Source organism: Macrobrachium rosenbergii, chromosome 41, assembly GCF_040412425.1.
Source record: "Macrobrachium rosenbergii isolate ZJJX-2024 chromosome 41, ASM4041242v1, whole genome shotgun sequence".
NCBI lineage: Eukaryota > Metazoa > Arthropoda > Malacostraca > Decapoda > Palaemonidae > Macrobrachium > Macrobrachium rosenbergii.
In genome coordinates, this window is record NC_089781.1 from 34,980,657 (window position 1) to 34,996,382 (window position 15,726).

The 15,726-nt window shown below is 35.3% G+C and overlaps 1 protein-coding gene across 3 annotated transcripts in view; it reads right to left on the reverse strand.

The window, feature by feature from the left end:
- Positions 1 to 15,726, reverse strand: part of LOC136826794 (alpha-amylase 1-like) — an 86,305-nt gene that overhangs the window by 3,933 nt on the left and 66,646 nt on the right. For 2 of the 3 annotated variants that reach the window (XM_067084227.1, XM_067084228.1), the window contains 7 exons: positions 7,592 to 7,674; positions 7,159 to 7,248; positions 4,414 to 4,571; positions 3,147 to 3,336; positions 1,729 to 1,884; positions 1,466 to 1,553; positions 1,098 to 1,345 (listed from right to left, as the gene is read on the reverse strand). In XM_067084227.1, the coding sequence (XP_066940328.1) occupies positions 1,098 to 1,345; positions 1,466 to 1,553; positions 1,729 to 1,884; positions 3,147 to 3,336; positions 4,414 to 4,571; positions 7,159 to 7,248; positions 7,592 to 7,672 (1,011 nt within the window). In that variant the 5' untranslated portion in view covers positions 7,673 to 7,674. Of the gene's footprint in view, positions 1 to 1,097; positions 1,346 to 1,465; positions 1,554 to 1,728; positions 1,885 to 3,146; positions 3,337 to 4,413; positions 4,572 to 7,158; positions 7,249 to 7,591; positions 7,675 to 12,487; positions 12,555 to 15,726 lie in introns of those variants that run through there. The other variant, XM_067084226.1, reaches the window with a different exon arrangement.

The window sequence follows — 15,726 nt, forward strand, 5'->3', positions numbered from 1 at the left end:
AAGAAACCCCTAAGAGCATTCTTGGCGTGCCTTATTTTAGTGGTTTTGAAAACATAAAATCACTGTTAAAATCTTCTAATGTCAACCTCGTTTTTTTCCTGTAATAACACACTTAAAGGAATGTTAATAAAAAAACTAGCCCTAAAGAAAACAACATAATATATAAAATTCCATGATTGAATTGCCCCTCTTTTTATATAGCCAATCTAGCAAAGGTTTAGATGTACGTATTAAGCACCATAAGTATTTAGTCAAAACTGGACAAACATCCAATGCTATATTCATTCATTTAAGTGAAAACTCACAGGATAAACTGGACTGGAAATTCAGTGATTGCCAGATTGAAAGATTTCTCTTCAAGAAATCTTTTGGAATCTGCTATTATACAGCTTACTTCCAGCTGTAATTTTAACCTTAGCCCTGGCATGTATTATTTGGACCCCTGTCTTAGAAAAATATTCAAGAATGACCTAAAAGATAAATCACTGACTTAATTACAAATTAGTTATGTTATATATATTTCTATGTATTCGTAAGTTTAATATAATTTTTTATTTGTAAAAATGTTTATCTTGCAAAAATTGTTATTGTTTACAAAAAAAGAGAGAATTATTGAGTTGTACTTTTATATCATTTTTTGGTGGTCAGTCACCTTCTTGTATAATCTTTTAATTGTCCTGTCCCAGCTTCTGAACAGTTGATCCTGATCCTTTGTAAAACCTCTTAAATATTTAACCCCATTTGGGCAGTTCTATAACTCTTCAATTGTGTTGGATTCCAGATGCATACTTTTTCCTTTGTAATCCCATCTGTCATTTATATGAGCTTTCTTTGTAAACTTACTTTCACATTTTTTCAGTCTGCTAAGTAAAAGACAACAGTCAAAAGACCTCGCAGCACTCCATTGTTTCTCTTTCCTTCGTGGATTTTGTCCTTAAACAGGGCTTCGCATTACATCTTAGAATTTGCTTTGTCCCTGATAACTCCCCTGAGTTAAAGCAAATTCAAGAAAGGTCCTCTCAAACCCAAAAGCAGGAGCGTATAATAACTGTTTATGAGGATATATAGGTTGCGCAACAGATACCCATGCATCTAACCTTATATAATTTGGGCTCTCGGAAGGTAAGAATCATCTTTCCTCCGGCACCGTGTCCTCTCTGGTTGTCATGATTGTCAATGAAGACAAGAGCATATTGCCTGTCTATCATCCCCCATCCTTCTCCGAAGTTCACGAGCCATTTGAGTTGGTTACTGCCATGGAAAGCCTCACCCAAGAACTTACCATACTTGAATTCTGTTACTCGACCATTGCCAACATATTCTAAGCTGGTGACGGCCTCTCCACCTGAGGGCAGAGTTGGGTTTCTGGATAAACTCCGAACTTATGGGTAATTAAACTTATAAGAAATACAATATGAATGCAATATACGTTGGAGTCTATTGTCCATAGCCTTCTTGTACTTACCTAAATCAATAACCTCTTGGACAATAAAAGGTCTTGCATTGGCACCAAAATGCTCAGTGTTGAGGTCTTTGAGGCCATCGAAGATAGCCTGGAAAGAAATACAATGAGTGACGAAACCTTTTATAAGATTTGGGGAAGCACTTGACAGAAATGTTAGTTATAATATTTTGTTTTTATTTCTTAGCTAATCAAAGAGAATTCACTGTACTGGACACCAAAATAATTAAGCTATCAAGTGAAGATATTCTGAGCCTGATAGGTACCTTCATGTCTCCTGGCCACATGTGCTTGCTGGCATCAACTCGGAAGCCAGCCACACCGTAGTCAATAAGCCTGTTGAGATATTCCAAGATTTTCCCTCGTACATATTCTGTTCCTTGATTCAGGTCATTCATACCTTCTAGTTTGCAGTTTCGGACCTGGAGGTGAAATATTCGATGAAGATTCTTACTGGGGAAAAAAAAGGTGCCCGAAATGCTGGTATTCGGATTCTTTTCGTGAAATGACAGTTGACGGTGCCTTCAGAAAACCTACTTTACTCGTGTGGGTTTTTAATAGGAAACATTACTTTTTGATTACATATGCAACTGCTCTTCCTTACATGTTAGGTTATATTGTTTTATATTGAATCCCGAATAATTTTTGGTGCTCTTTGAACTATCACATGTTTAACACCAAAAATAAAGAAATGTTAGTTGTCTAGATATTATGTAGGAAGTTCCCAAATAAAAAAAAAATCATACGGAAGAGGAATCGACAGGTTTGTTTAAAAAGGCTTAATTTTTATTACCAGCGTTAATGTAGTGTACTTTCAAGTAAGGAAATAACTTGAGAGAATTATTGTTATGGCAGCATGGTATAAGATAAATGTTATACAAAACTATCACAATCACAGATCTGAGACTTTTTTGAGAACCAAAATTGGAAATACTAAACCTAACTTTAGAAGCCTTAATTGCACATTGTTTACTTATCAGCTAACATACCAATTGTCTTGTACGTCAAATTACAAAACAGATAAAAAAATAGTATTTCGGCAATTTTTTACTTAATTCTAAAAATAGTTCCACTATCTCATATGATTGTAAGTCAAATGGCTGATAACCTATTTGTACTTCCGTGGGTATTCATCTTTAGGTCTAATTTATTGTTGGGTGAACATCATTTCTCCCTTCCCAAAAATTAAATATTATGCCGGTAAGGCTTCGCTGGGAAACCCAAACGTTACAATTTGCAATAAATGAAACAATGCTACAAGATATGAGAAGCTGAATTAGCCACGCAATAAAATTATATATATTATATATATATATATATACATATATATATATATATATATAAAAATATATATATATATATATATATATATATATATATATATATATATATATATATATATATATATATATATATATATATATATATATATATATATATATATATATATATATATGCGTGCGTGTGTTTACGTGGGGTGGAGGATTCAACGCAGTTTGCTCTTAATGCTTCTAGGAAAACTCTAAAGAGCTGGGAGGCAACTATTACGTGAATAAGGAGAGAAAGAATATAAATTACCAACGAATTAAGACCGCGACGGGCACTATTACACTCTCTGGAATCCCGACGCCATAGGTAAAATTATGGTTTTTGAAAAGCTCATGGATTTTCTTTGTCTCGTTACCTGGTTGGCATCACCGTAATCCTCGATCCCTCCTGAACCTGTATGGCAGTTGGCATCGTTGAAATCGAAGCCCGAATATGGCACTCCCGGGTAACTCTGGGCACCGTAATCGAATGAAGTGCCTCCCGTGCCAACTGTGCCGAGTGGCCATGACCCAGTCATATGATTGAAGACAACATCTGCGTAGACTCTAAACAGGAGAAAGGTTGCATGCAGTTTTTATGTACGGCAACGATAACATAAACTCGAGAATATTTTATTTTATAAATGTGTACTAACCGAGACATTTTGATTAGGCTTAAATGTATTGGTAACAAGAGTGCTACAATCTTTCTTTGAAATGGCATCCTGATAATTGATTAAAGCTTGGTCAAAATTTAAGTGAAGTTTTATCTTCAATAAAGCATTTTGTTGATCTTAGTTGTCATGTTTCCAATCATTTTTTTTACTTTGTATGATTTACTTTGTACAACCTTCTCTTTAATTTTATTCTGGCTGTTATGAGTGAGCAAAAAGCTGCCTTTAATGGTCCATAATCATATTTTCATTCAGTAATTCTTTAAGATTGTCATCTCATAAGAACTACAGGTATAAGAACATTTTATCAAAGTTAAAGTACTGAGCAGCATTCATGTTATACATGCCAGATTTAGTGCGTTGCGATGGATTAAGATAACAAGAGTCGAACAGATAAGACAATATTGCTGATGACAGGTTATCGAACGCTGCTTTTAGTTTTCTGTAAAAGAAAACTATTGTGCCAGCTTTGTCTGTCCGTCCGCACTCAGATCTTAAAAACTACTGAGGCTAGAGGGCTGCAAATTGGTATGTTGATCATCCACCCTCCAGTCATCAAATATACCAAATTGCAGCCCTCTAGCCTCAGTAGTTCTTATTTTATTTAAGGTTAAAGTTAGCAATAATCATGCCTCTGGCAACGATATGGGACATGCCACCACCGGACCGTGGTGCAAGTTTCATGGACCGCGGCTCATACAGCATTATATCGAGATCACCAAAAGATAGATCTATTTTCGGTAGCTTTGATTATACGATGTACAGAGAACTCGACTGCGCCGAAGAAACTTCGGAGCATTTTTTACTCGTTTAGCTGGGGTTGCTGAAATTCATATAGACTTCTGTCCTCATAACTGCTGCTGTTATTCTTCTGAAAATCTTATACTGAGTAACCCATTCATGAGTACCTAGGCGTTCTTTTCAGTTAAGATTTAAATACGGAACTCTCGTCCTTCCCAGCGTTTCTCACCTCACTCCGACCTTGTTACATCTCGAAACCATGTCCTTGAAGGCATTTTCGTCTCCCGAACGAGTTACGAGTTGGTAAGACACAGGCTGGTATCGCTCCCACCACGGTCGGCTTTTTACACCATCGTGGATGACTGCGTTCTCGCTAGGTGGCGAAATCTTGATACACATGATAAGACAAATTATTCGATTTATAAAAACTACCTTATCTAATGTCATGTTCACAGAATAAAATATATTTTTCCTCTCTATCTCCCTCTCTCTTTATATATACATACATACATACATACATACATACATACATACATACATACATACATACATACATACGTATATACACGCACACGCATACATACATTTATATATATGTATAAATGTATATATATCTATATCTGTATATATGTGTGCATATAATATATATATATATATATATATATATATATATATATATATATATATATATATATATATATATATATATATATATATGTGTGTGTGTGTGTGTGTGTGGGTGTATAAAATCGTTTCCTTTGGCAGGGGAGACCTTAGAGAAAAAGCAAATAATGTTCTTTTCCATATCTACACTTTAACAGCAGGATCTTGGGTGAAACTTCTACACTGAAAAATACTTCAATATTAGTTGCTTAATAAACCTACACAGAAGGCTCACAAGCAGGGTGCCAGGCTCCGCTGCCTCACAGTGTAATTCATCTCCATCTTGCGCGCATTCTCGCACTTTCTGGGTATCAAGGTCCCTCCTTCTCAGTACCTTTTTAATGTCATCTATCCATCTCTCTCCAGGTCTTTTCCTCCTCCTCCCTCCTCCTAAGACTTATGGATTTTACAACACACTTATCGCATTCCATTCTTCCCACACGAACAAAACTTTTCCAAAAACTCTACTCTATCTTTTCACCTATTTTTATCACTTCTACATATCTCCGTATTTTCATATTTTTATTTTTTACCACACTATATGCCAGGCAAACAGTTCATTTCAAAATATTAAACTTTTCACTTTATTTTGCATTCATTGTCCATACTTCAATTCCATGAAGGAAAATTAGCTCAAAAACCCCTTCATGCATTTCCACCCTACCTTCCTTAACCACTCCAAATCTCCCATTCTCTTGCACACCCTGTTACCTTCCTTGCTGTACTAATCTGTGAATTAGCTCTTTTTGGTCCTATTTTCATTCATTATAAACACTCCTGAATGCCTTCACGGAACAACCATTTTCATTCTTCTATCCGTATTAACATTCACTGCTTCATAACCTTGCTTTTCCTCATATTTACTCTCAACTTTCTCTCTAGGAAACACTTTTAAAGTCTTTCACTAGAGTACTGCAAACATCCTCTGTGCCACGCCACTGATGATTCTTTTTCTTATCCCACAACTTTGCATCTGCTTCTCATTTTCTTCCCCTGACCTCTCTTATTACTGCATCCAAAAAGATAGCAAACAATCCTAAAGACAACACAACCTTCTACATCAAACCAGTCACTCTCCCATCCTTATATTCTAACAAATGTTTTTCTTTCTTCACAAAAACATTTAATCAGTTTCAACACCTTATCCTCTGCGCCATTCATCCTAGACTCATGAAGATGTTGCTTGTTTACTGGTTCTTTCATAAACTTTTTATAAGTCTGTGTATGCAACATACAGCTTTTAGTTTTCTGTAAAAGAAAACTATTGTGCTGGCTTTGTCTGTCAGTCCGCACTTTTTCTGTCCGCCCTCAGATCTTAAAAACTACTGAGGCTAGAGGGCTGCAAATTGGTATGATGATCATCCACCCTCCAATCTTCAAACATGCCAAATTGCAGCCCTCTGTCCTCAGTAATTTTTATTTTATTTAAGGTTAAAGTTAGCCATGATCGTGCGTCTGGCACCGTTATAGGTGGACAGTCGTAGTGTCGCTAGGTAATCATGCAATATTGATAGCAAAAGCTAATTACGCCAAAATTAACCTTACCGTCATCATAGCGGTGATAGAGGCAACAGCAAGTTCTTACTTATATTCGTGAGAGCCAGATATCAGAAAATTATATTAAAGCTATGTATTCACTGAACAAGTGAAGAATTAAATGTTGTAGAAAGACACCAGATTCCATTGATTTGTTTCATCAAGATTCAGTTTTGACAGAAGAAACTACTTTGCCACTTGACACCAAAGCTCTCTACTTCTAAATTTGCTGTAGTTAGAAAATTGACGTCTTCATTAATAGATAGGAACTGAGCACGAAAGCGGGGACGTGGTCTGCCTTGCCGTATTTTGAGATCTTTAAGAGCTGACCTGAATGGAAAATAGGAGCGAGAAAGAGACTTTTCCCTATGGTAAGAGGATCTCATACTCTCTTTTCCAGATTTAATTTGGTCGTTGTCCCCGTAAGCCTCGTAATCGTCTCACTCTTTGCTTGAGGTATCTTTGCAACATCAATCTGCTATCATCTTCCCTCACATATCGTTATCATATCAACAGCCTCTGGAATAGATTAATTCAGTGGCCGTTCCATCTCTTTCGTTCAAAGTGGTTCGGCATTGCCTGCACAATCTTCCTTTCGCCTGATTTCTGCAGTACCTCGGAATAGGTGGGTCTATTGCCTCATTCGAGGCAGATGCTGATGCTAAATTTTTATTCATCTATATATTGCTTTATTTATTTTTTACCAGACCTCAAAATAATGAGGTCATTCGGTTGATAACCCCATCAGTATCTACTTGAAGTTAATTCGAGTTACCTGAATACCACCAAATCCTTTGGGCCCAAGGAATTCTTCACATTCTCGAGCGACGTCTCTCCACGGCCATTCAAAAAGATGAACGATTACCTGTAGCAAAGAACAAAATAATATGTGCTGAAGGAGAGTGCTTAGCATGTGAAGTATAAAGATAAGTAATCTTAACCCACATATCTTAAACATTATCGTTGTCAATTTGCCATCAGAGATTTCCAGTTTGCTAACTGACGGAAATATATTTTCATAAAACAGAAAGTACAAGCCAGAATAGGTAAGTCTGGAAGGCTTAGTATAAGTCATACCAGCCAATAGGAATAAAGAAACGTCAGTCACATTGGTCACAGTTATGAGATAAATCGCATTAAATATACCAGTGTAATTATGAGAACTGGGAATAATCATTGGTGATAGGAAATAAAAAAATAGAACTTACTTGCCCATTTGTCACACCTGGGTCCCACTGCCCGAGGCAAGAGGCAACAAGTGCCAACAAAGCTGCAACCAACCAAATCATATCTGAAATTTTGAGAGAATTTTCCTATCTTGTAAAAATTTTCTACTAGTAGAGACAGATCTGTAGACAACGAATGAGCCCATCCTGAAAGGTGTGTTAATTCAGATTACAATACAGTTACTTATTAGTACTGAAGCCTAGTTCTCATATATATATATATATATATATATATATATATATATATATATATATATATATATATATATATATATATATATATATATATGTGTGTGTGTGTGTGTGTGTGTACACATATATTTATATGTATCTATGTGTGTGTATGTGTGGGTGTCTGTGTGATTCTCTATGTGTACTCTTTTGGACTCAAGCTGATTCAGTGTCAAGGGATTTCCAACATTTTTTAATATATATGCATGATTTCCTTTTTTTATTACAACGACAAGAAAACTTAAGCTTTCTTAGTAATTGTGTGTATATATATATATATATATATATATATATATATATATATATATATATATATATATATATATATATATATCCACTAAATTTGAACCCAAGAATGCAACAGTACTTTTATCTGAGCTAAGGCGCCTTTAAGGATGAGGCTCGTCCGTTGCATATAGATCTGTCTCTAAATCATATACATAAACATGTATATATGTATATACGAGTATATATGTATACTTGTGTGCATATATATATATATATATATATATATATATATATATATATATATATATATATATATATATATATATATATATATATATATATATATATTCCCCTGTTCGACCTCTCTTCCTTGATTTAGTAGAAATATATAAAAAGAAAAAACCAAAGCTCTCTCTTTGTAAAGTAAAGAGGGCATTCTAGGGAGAGAAGCAAGCGAGCACAGTTGTTTTTCCAAAAGCACCAACCGCCAGATGGAGGTAGGAAGTTTAGTTTAGAGGCATATTTGACAGGGTAGGTTTTGCTAGGACCACCCTTAGCCAGATTGTACCTTAAGCTCACTTTTCTATGACCTTTGTGATGGCGAAGTTTTTGTCATTTTTCAGATGCTACCTGCGGCCAGCCAAGGAGGTCTGGGGGAGGAGCCTTTCAAGAAAGCACCCAAGCCATTCGACCCAGCTCGACACAATCTGGAGACATCCTTCATAGAGACCACACGCTCCAGGAGTCTCTCATAGGCTCCCCTTTGTTCTTCCCCCTTTTGATAAACAGCCGAGGAAATTGCCATTTCAACGGACCCAGGGCTTCTGATACAGTTGATAACTGTATTATCTATTCCAGCGGTAAGTCTGAAGATGACAATTACTCCCAGTTCTTTCCTTTAGTCCTAACGCTTTTGTTTCATGTTTCGAGTTTCCCTCTCTCTTAAACAGTCACTGACTAAGGAAAATCCTAGTAAAACCATATCCCATTTATAAAGTCAAATACATGAAGTACAATTATTGTTGCCTAGTGAAATTGCGTAAATTATCCTCCATGGTGTTAACATAATATTCTTGATCTAAGATTCATCCCTTGCAGTCAATTAATAAATGAGAGGTCTTGATATCGAATTGTTATCTGGATACATCTCTTCCAGAATTGGGCACGCCTTGGAACCTGGCCAGAATCTTGTTTGGAGAAGGATTAGCATCCCACTGTCCTCACGTGTCACAAGAGGACCCTAGCCACTGTGTCATCCATTAATTTATGTTGAAATATCTTGTGTCCGAAGTGGGACGAAGTTGGAGCTGTTATTAGCTCCCAAAAGAACCCCTTTATCTTATAGTTTTTGTGTTGAACTAGTTGTTTGAGTAATGTTGTTGATTTAATTGATGTGTTCAGAATAAATTGATATATTCAGTGACCTAGTCTCAACTGGCGACCGATCTTATCATGTTAATTATCTGTCTTTCTTTAGGTAACTTTCATTTTATTTGATAGGATTATGTGGGTCTTAGGTTAAGCAAGGCACTAATATTTCAGTAAATTGATATTTAAACTCATCAGCCGAATGACCCAAGTAACAATATATATATATATATATATGTATATATATATATATATATATATATATATATATATATATATATATATATGTATATATGTATATATGTATATATATGTATATATTATATATATATATATATATATATATATATATATATATATATATATATATATATATATATATATATATATATATATATATATATATATATATGTATATTGTTACTTGGGTCATTCATTGCTGATGAGTTTAAATATCAATTTACTGAAATATTAGTGCCTTGCTTAACCTAAGAACCACGTAATCCTATCAAATATAAAATGAAAGTTACCTAAAGAAAGACAGATAATTAACATGATAAGATCGGTCGCCAGTTGAGACTAGGTTACTGAATATATCGATTTATTCTGAACACATCAATTAAATCAACAACATTACTCAAAAAAACTAGTTCAACACAAAAACTATAAGATAAAGGTTCTTATGGGAGCTAATAACAGCTCCAACTATATATATATATATATATATATATATATATATATATATATATATATATATATATATATATATATATATATATATATATATATATATATATATAATGCTCTACTGGCTAAGTTGATTTTAGCTACTGTGGCATGATGAATCATGAATCTATGAGTAGACTCCTTTTCATGTGTATTAATGGCAAGGGAGGAAGGATACTTTTTTGGAATCGAATGCCAACAAATGAAAGAACTTCCATATCTTGTACACACCTGATTTGTTTGCTTTAACAGGCAAATACATATGTACGCACATACATCCATCTAAACATACATACATATAAATATATATATATATATATATATATATATATATATATATATATATATATATATATATATATATATATATATATACATACAGTATATACATATATATATTAAGTCTTGTAGCGAACTATGTGCTGGCCTGGGAAAAGTATATCCAATGCAGGTGCATTTATGTTAACGATGGTTTCCACAGTTAGATGCAGTGGGTATCTGACGTGTTCATTTTGCCTTCTGATCATAGCCAAGATGCGTGGAGGCAATGTGACACATTGATAGAAGCAATGTTATCCTTCGAACATTGAACCAGTGTCGTCAAGCTTCTGGGGAGGGGTTATTAAGTGAGTAAGTGAGTGCATATGTGCACTCTCTAATGTGTATGTTACGAGAGGAAAGTACAATGGCTATGGGCTTCCATTTGCGGCTGGGCAAGATTCGCTTTGTGCATTGTTAATGGATAAGACCATCCACTGTGAGATCGTTTATTTGCAGCAATAGGAAGTGAGTAAGATAACTCATTAACACTTATATTTTTTCCAGACATTGTGTGGAATACCCAGTTTGTGTCACAGTGAAACTCCTCGGTTTCTCCATTATGCATTTTCCCGTTCTTTTCTCCATTATGCATTTTTCTGGTTTAAATGTTTTTCATACACCATTTCAGGTTTTAATATATGATATGTTTCTTTTAGCAGGAATTCTGGGTTCGTCCTGTGAGGACGAATATTTTGGAACTGGTGTTCTTCAACATACTATATGACATTTATTTTGGTCTAGAATAATTATGACCTGTTATTTTGTTTGATGACCAGGGTGTTAGTCACTAATACTGGTTGGTCTAGAATCATTGATTCGATTGATTGTGAATCTGAATTTCCTCTAGTTATGATTACCATTTTTTGGGGGTGTGAGTCACTCCATTTCATGACTGTAGCTTTTGCTGAAATACTTTCGTTAAATTTGCAAATAAAGTCTAGTTTTGCATCTCAGTGTTTTATTCCAGTGCGCCTTTGTTTGAGGATAGATTCAGTGAGAGGAGTCAACGAGAGAGAAAGAATCTGCTGACCCAGTGCCAGCCATTTCTACAAGAGAATCTTAGGGATGTAAGATGATATGATGCTGTTCTGGAAACTGATGCAGTATGAGATTATGACTCCAACTGACCTTGTGTAGGGTCATGACACACGCACACACACGCACACACACACACACACACACACACACATATATATATATATATATATATATATATATATATATATATATATATATATATATATATATATATATAAACTTAAGGTTTAACTATTATTATTACTCATTATGAAATCTGCTCTCCTTACTTCGGTTACTCAACACTCCTCTTGTTAAATGACATTGTGTACTGTCCAAATATTTATCACTTCTAACATCGTTATATTGTTGGTTTTATTTTCTTCGATGTCTACTGGTCAGCAGGAATATAAGGAGAAAAGTTACGTTATTTAATCCAGATTTTACCAAAAGTTAACCTTTTGATTGGCAATGAGTAACTAAGCTCTATGAAAGCTAGAAATGTAAGTTTTGGAGTTAAGGAACCTTCCGGGCTCTGTTTGTCTGTCTGTCTCTCTCTCAAGCACCCAACAAAGATTTCGGCCACGATCTGCAGTGGACATAGAAAACGGCATTGGACTTCATAGGCTCAGCGTATTTCTCCAGCAACTTTATGTTCTTATTAGTGGTAAAAAACGCTTTAATGGAAAGGTCTTACATTGGAAGGTAGTGTTGCATATATACCACTGTAGTTTCAATAGACTACTCAAAGCATTAACATATTACTTGAAGAGCTGAGCAAATACCTTATGCTTAATGAACTATATAAAAGAGAGATTTAATGAAAATTAAATGTACATAACACCAGTATCAGTAATAATAATAATAATAATAATAATAATAATAATAATAATAATAATAATAATAACAGCATACTTGTGTGGCTGCCATAGCTACCATTGTTAATTGATATGTATCTGACTGTTTATAAAGGCAATTGTTTACTACCTCGAATCCCGTGGAGATATAAGTGGCTTATTATCTCCATGTGACGCTCCATTTTATACCAAGCCATGATTTTGTACTGCCTGACCTTTGAAAAATTGTGCAACTGTGCTGTATAGATAATGGTATGCAAGCTTCTGTTATTATGCCTATCGCCCTTTCATAACTATTTACGACAGTAATGATGACAACAAAAGAAAAACTCTGAGCCAAGAACAATTTCTGCTGCATCAAGGATAACATTCAAGGGAAACCTGCAGCTGTTGTTTCGCACAAAAAAAGGGTTAGATATTTTAACCAGTTGACGACTATGCCGAAAGTATGCATGTACTGGTGGAGTATGTATATGAACCCTTCTGTACCCGTATGTGCACATATGCTTAAGCTGTGCAAAATAAACCCATTCAAACCGCTCATTTAGGAGAGACATTTTTTTGAGTCAGGAGTTAGTCTGAAAGAAGAATAAACTAGAATTCGCATTAGCGTACATAAACATCCTTCTTTAAAATCAAGAAGTTTAATTCCTTCAGTGTTTTTCAGTACACATTTATCATCACTGCTAGATGCGTATGTCAATGTGATTATTCGGGGCAAGTTTTTAAGAATGAAATTGCTCATGCTGGTGTGCCCAACTCATTATTCACTACTACAAAGGTTGCCAGCTGAATATACGATCAGGAATTCCACAGAATAAAATGCAAGATGAATAAAAAGTGTCCAATGTGAAGGGCGAATTGAGAGGCGGTGACTTACAGTTCTCTTTTATAAATGTTTAGATTATACTTGAAAAACAAAAAATGTATCCTCGTAACTATAAACATGATACGCACTACATGAGAATTCTGCTTTGATTGTGCACCATTACTTGGTAAATCCTTGCCAGGTTTGATTTGATCACTTCAGTAGGGATTCTGAAGAGGAGAGTGGAATGGGCCTTGAAAAATCAAGGCTGGAAGGAGGATAGCTGTTCCCTAGTTTCCCAATATCCCGTAAGCCTAATGCTAATCAACTTTCCCACAATTATTATTATTATATATATTATTATTATTCAGAGGATGAACCCTTTTCATATGGAACAAGCACACAGAGGGCATTGACATGTAATTCAAGTTTTTAGAGAATCTGGTGTTCATTTGAAAGAAGTAACAGAAGGTCATAGTAAATACAGAAAGGAGAGATCAGCTATTAGAAAAGAAAAAATAAATAACAAATTAATGAATAAATAAAGTGTAAGTACATTATATAATGCAACGAGATTTGCTTTAGTATAGTAACGCATTGCATCTTCGCTTGAACTTTTGAGGTTCCAATTGCACACCATCCTCAGGGAGGCTGTTCCACAGTCCAACGGTCCTTTGCTCCTCCAGCGGAGGAATAAAGAACTGCTGCAACTGAGAAGTTTGACAGTGAGGCACATTTACTGCATATTGATGCTGCTGTTCAGCAAATCTGGTTGCTCTCAGCAGGAAAAGAGGATCATGGATTAATTATGATTGAGAAGGATCTCTGTTAGAATAATAATAATAATAATAATAATAATAATAATAATAATAATAATAATAATAATAATAATAATAATCTTTAATGCGGCTCAGGGCCATATACATGGAAGATACAAATACAATACACACAATCTAGATACATAAGGTAACATGACAAAAATAATTATCGCCAGTATCCACACAGTTGCTGAAGAAGTAGAAAAAATAGAATTCATAATAATGGTAATGACAGTAATTATATGGGGAATAATAGAAAAAAATGATAATAAAAAATACAGATTGCAGACGATTAATTTCCATCTGGGGTCCTTAGGTGGTTACAGAAGGTCCAGAAGGCTAAATACGAATATTGAAAATTGCAAAACTCTACAATGATATTAAACAGTAATAACAGGAAGTAAGAATACCAAAAATAGCAAGGAACGCAGAAATATAATAATAATAATAATAATAATAATAATAATAATAATAATAATAATAATAATAATAATAATAATGACAGATTCTGGAGATGACATTTCATAATTGCAAAAACAGAGAATAAGGCATTTAAGGAACAAACGCCTCATTATTCCATCTTTCCCATAATTTAGATCTTCTTGCCTCACTGCTTAGGACGCTTTGTATGAGCGAATTGCTGCTGATTCTCAGTCGGCTGATCAGACTGGACATTGTTCGCCTCACAATGATTTTCAATTTATCCAGGCGGTTTTCTATGAACATCTGCGTGGCTGAGTGATAGCGAGGTGCATTTGTGAGGTGTCTCAGAATGTCATTGGGAACAACAGTGATACGTCTCATGGTCTCTCGGGTATAGGTCGTCCAAAGGGAACACCCATATATACTGTAGCAGTACGAGCGGAAGAGTAGCAGTTTCGTTTCTCGGTGACAGAAAACAAACCTCCTTGCAATCATGTTGCCAGTTTGCACGTGGTTTACGAAGCTTCTGTTCTGTCTGCCGTATCTTTTAGGTCGTCCGTGATAATGTGGCCCGAATACGGAAATTCATGCACGAATTCCAGACGATGATTTCCGAGGAAAATTAGTGGTTCTGCAATATGCTTAAGCGATCACGGGAGCAGCGACATACAGTGGGTCTTGGTTTCGTTGTATAGGATATCAAATTCTTCTGCATATTGGCGGCAGGTGTCGATGAGTCGCTGGAGACCTTGCACTGATGGGGAGATCAAAACCATACCATCAGCATAACAGAGGTTGTTTATTGCTGTTTCGTTGATAGTGCATCCGATTGGGAGTGAGTTCAGTTTGACATTCAGGGCATCTGTGTACGTGTTAAACAGGTATGGAGAGAGAATGCCCCCTTGCCGGAGCCCGTTTAGGGAGCCGAAGGTGTACGACAGTACGTTACCCCATTTGACACAGAATTGCTGTGTGGAGAACCAACAACATAAAATGCCAATTAGACATAGAGGTGTGCCTCGTTTGTGCAGCTTCAGGGAGAGCTTCAGGTAGTTTACTCTGTCAGATGCTTTTCTCACATCTACAAAACACAGGAAAACAGGAGGCTGATGATAGGTAACAGTTCAGCAATTCTTTCAGGATGTAGATGCAGGTGTCGGTTGAGTGGTATGCTTTAAAGCCAAACTGGTTGTCAGTAGTGTGTAGAAAGGGGAGAAGTCTCACTAGAAGAACGGACTCAAGTATCTTCGACGCAATTGTAGTAATTGCAATCGGACGATAATTGCCAGGGTCAGCTTCATCCTTTAGCTTGTTTTTTAT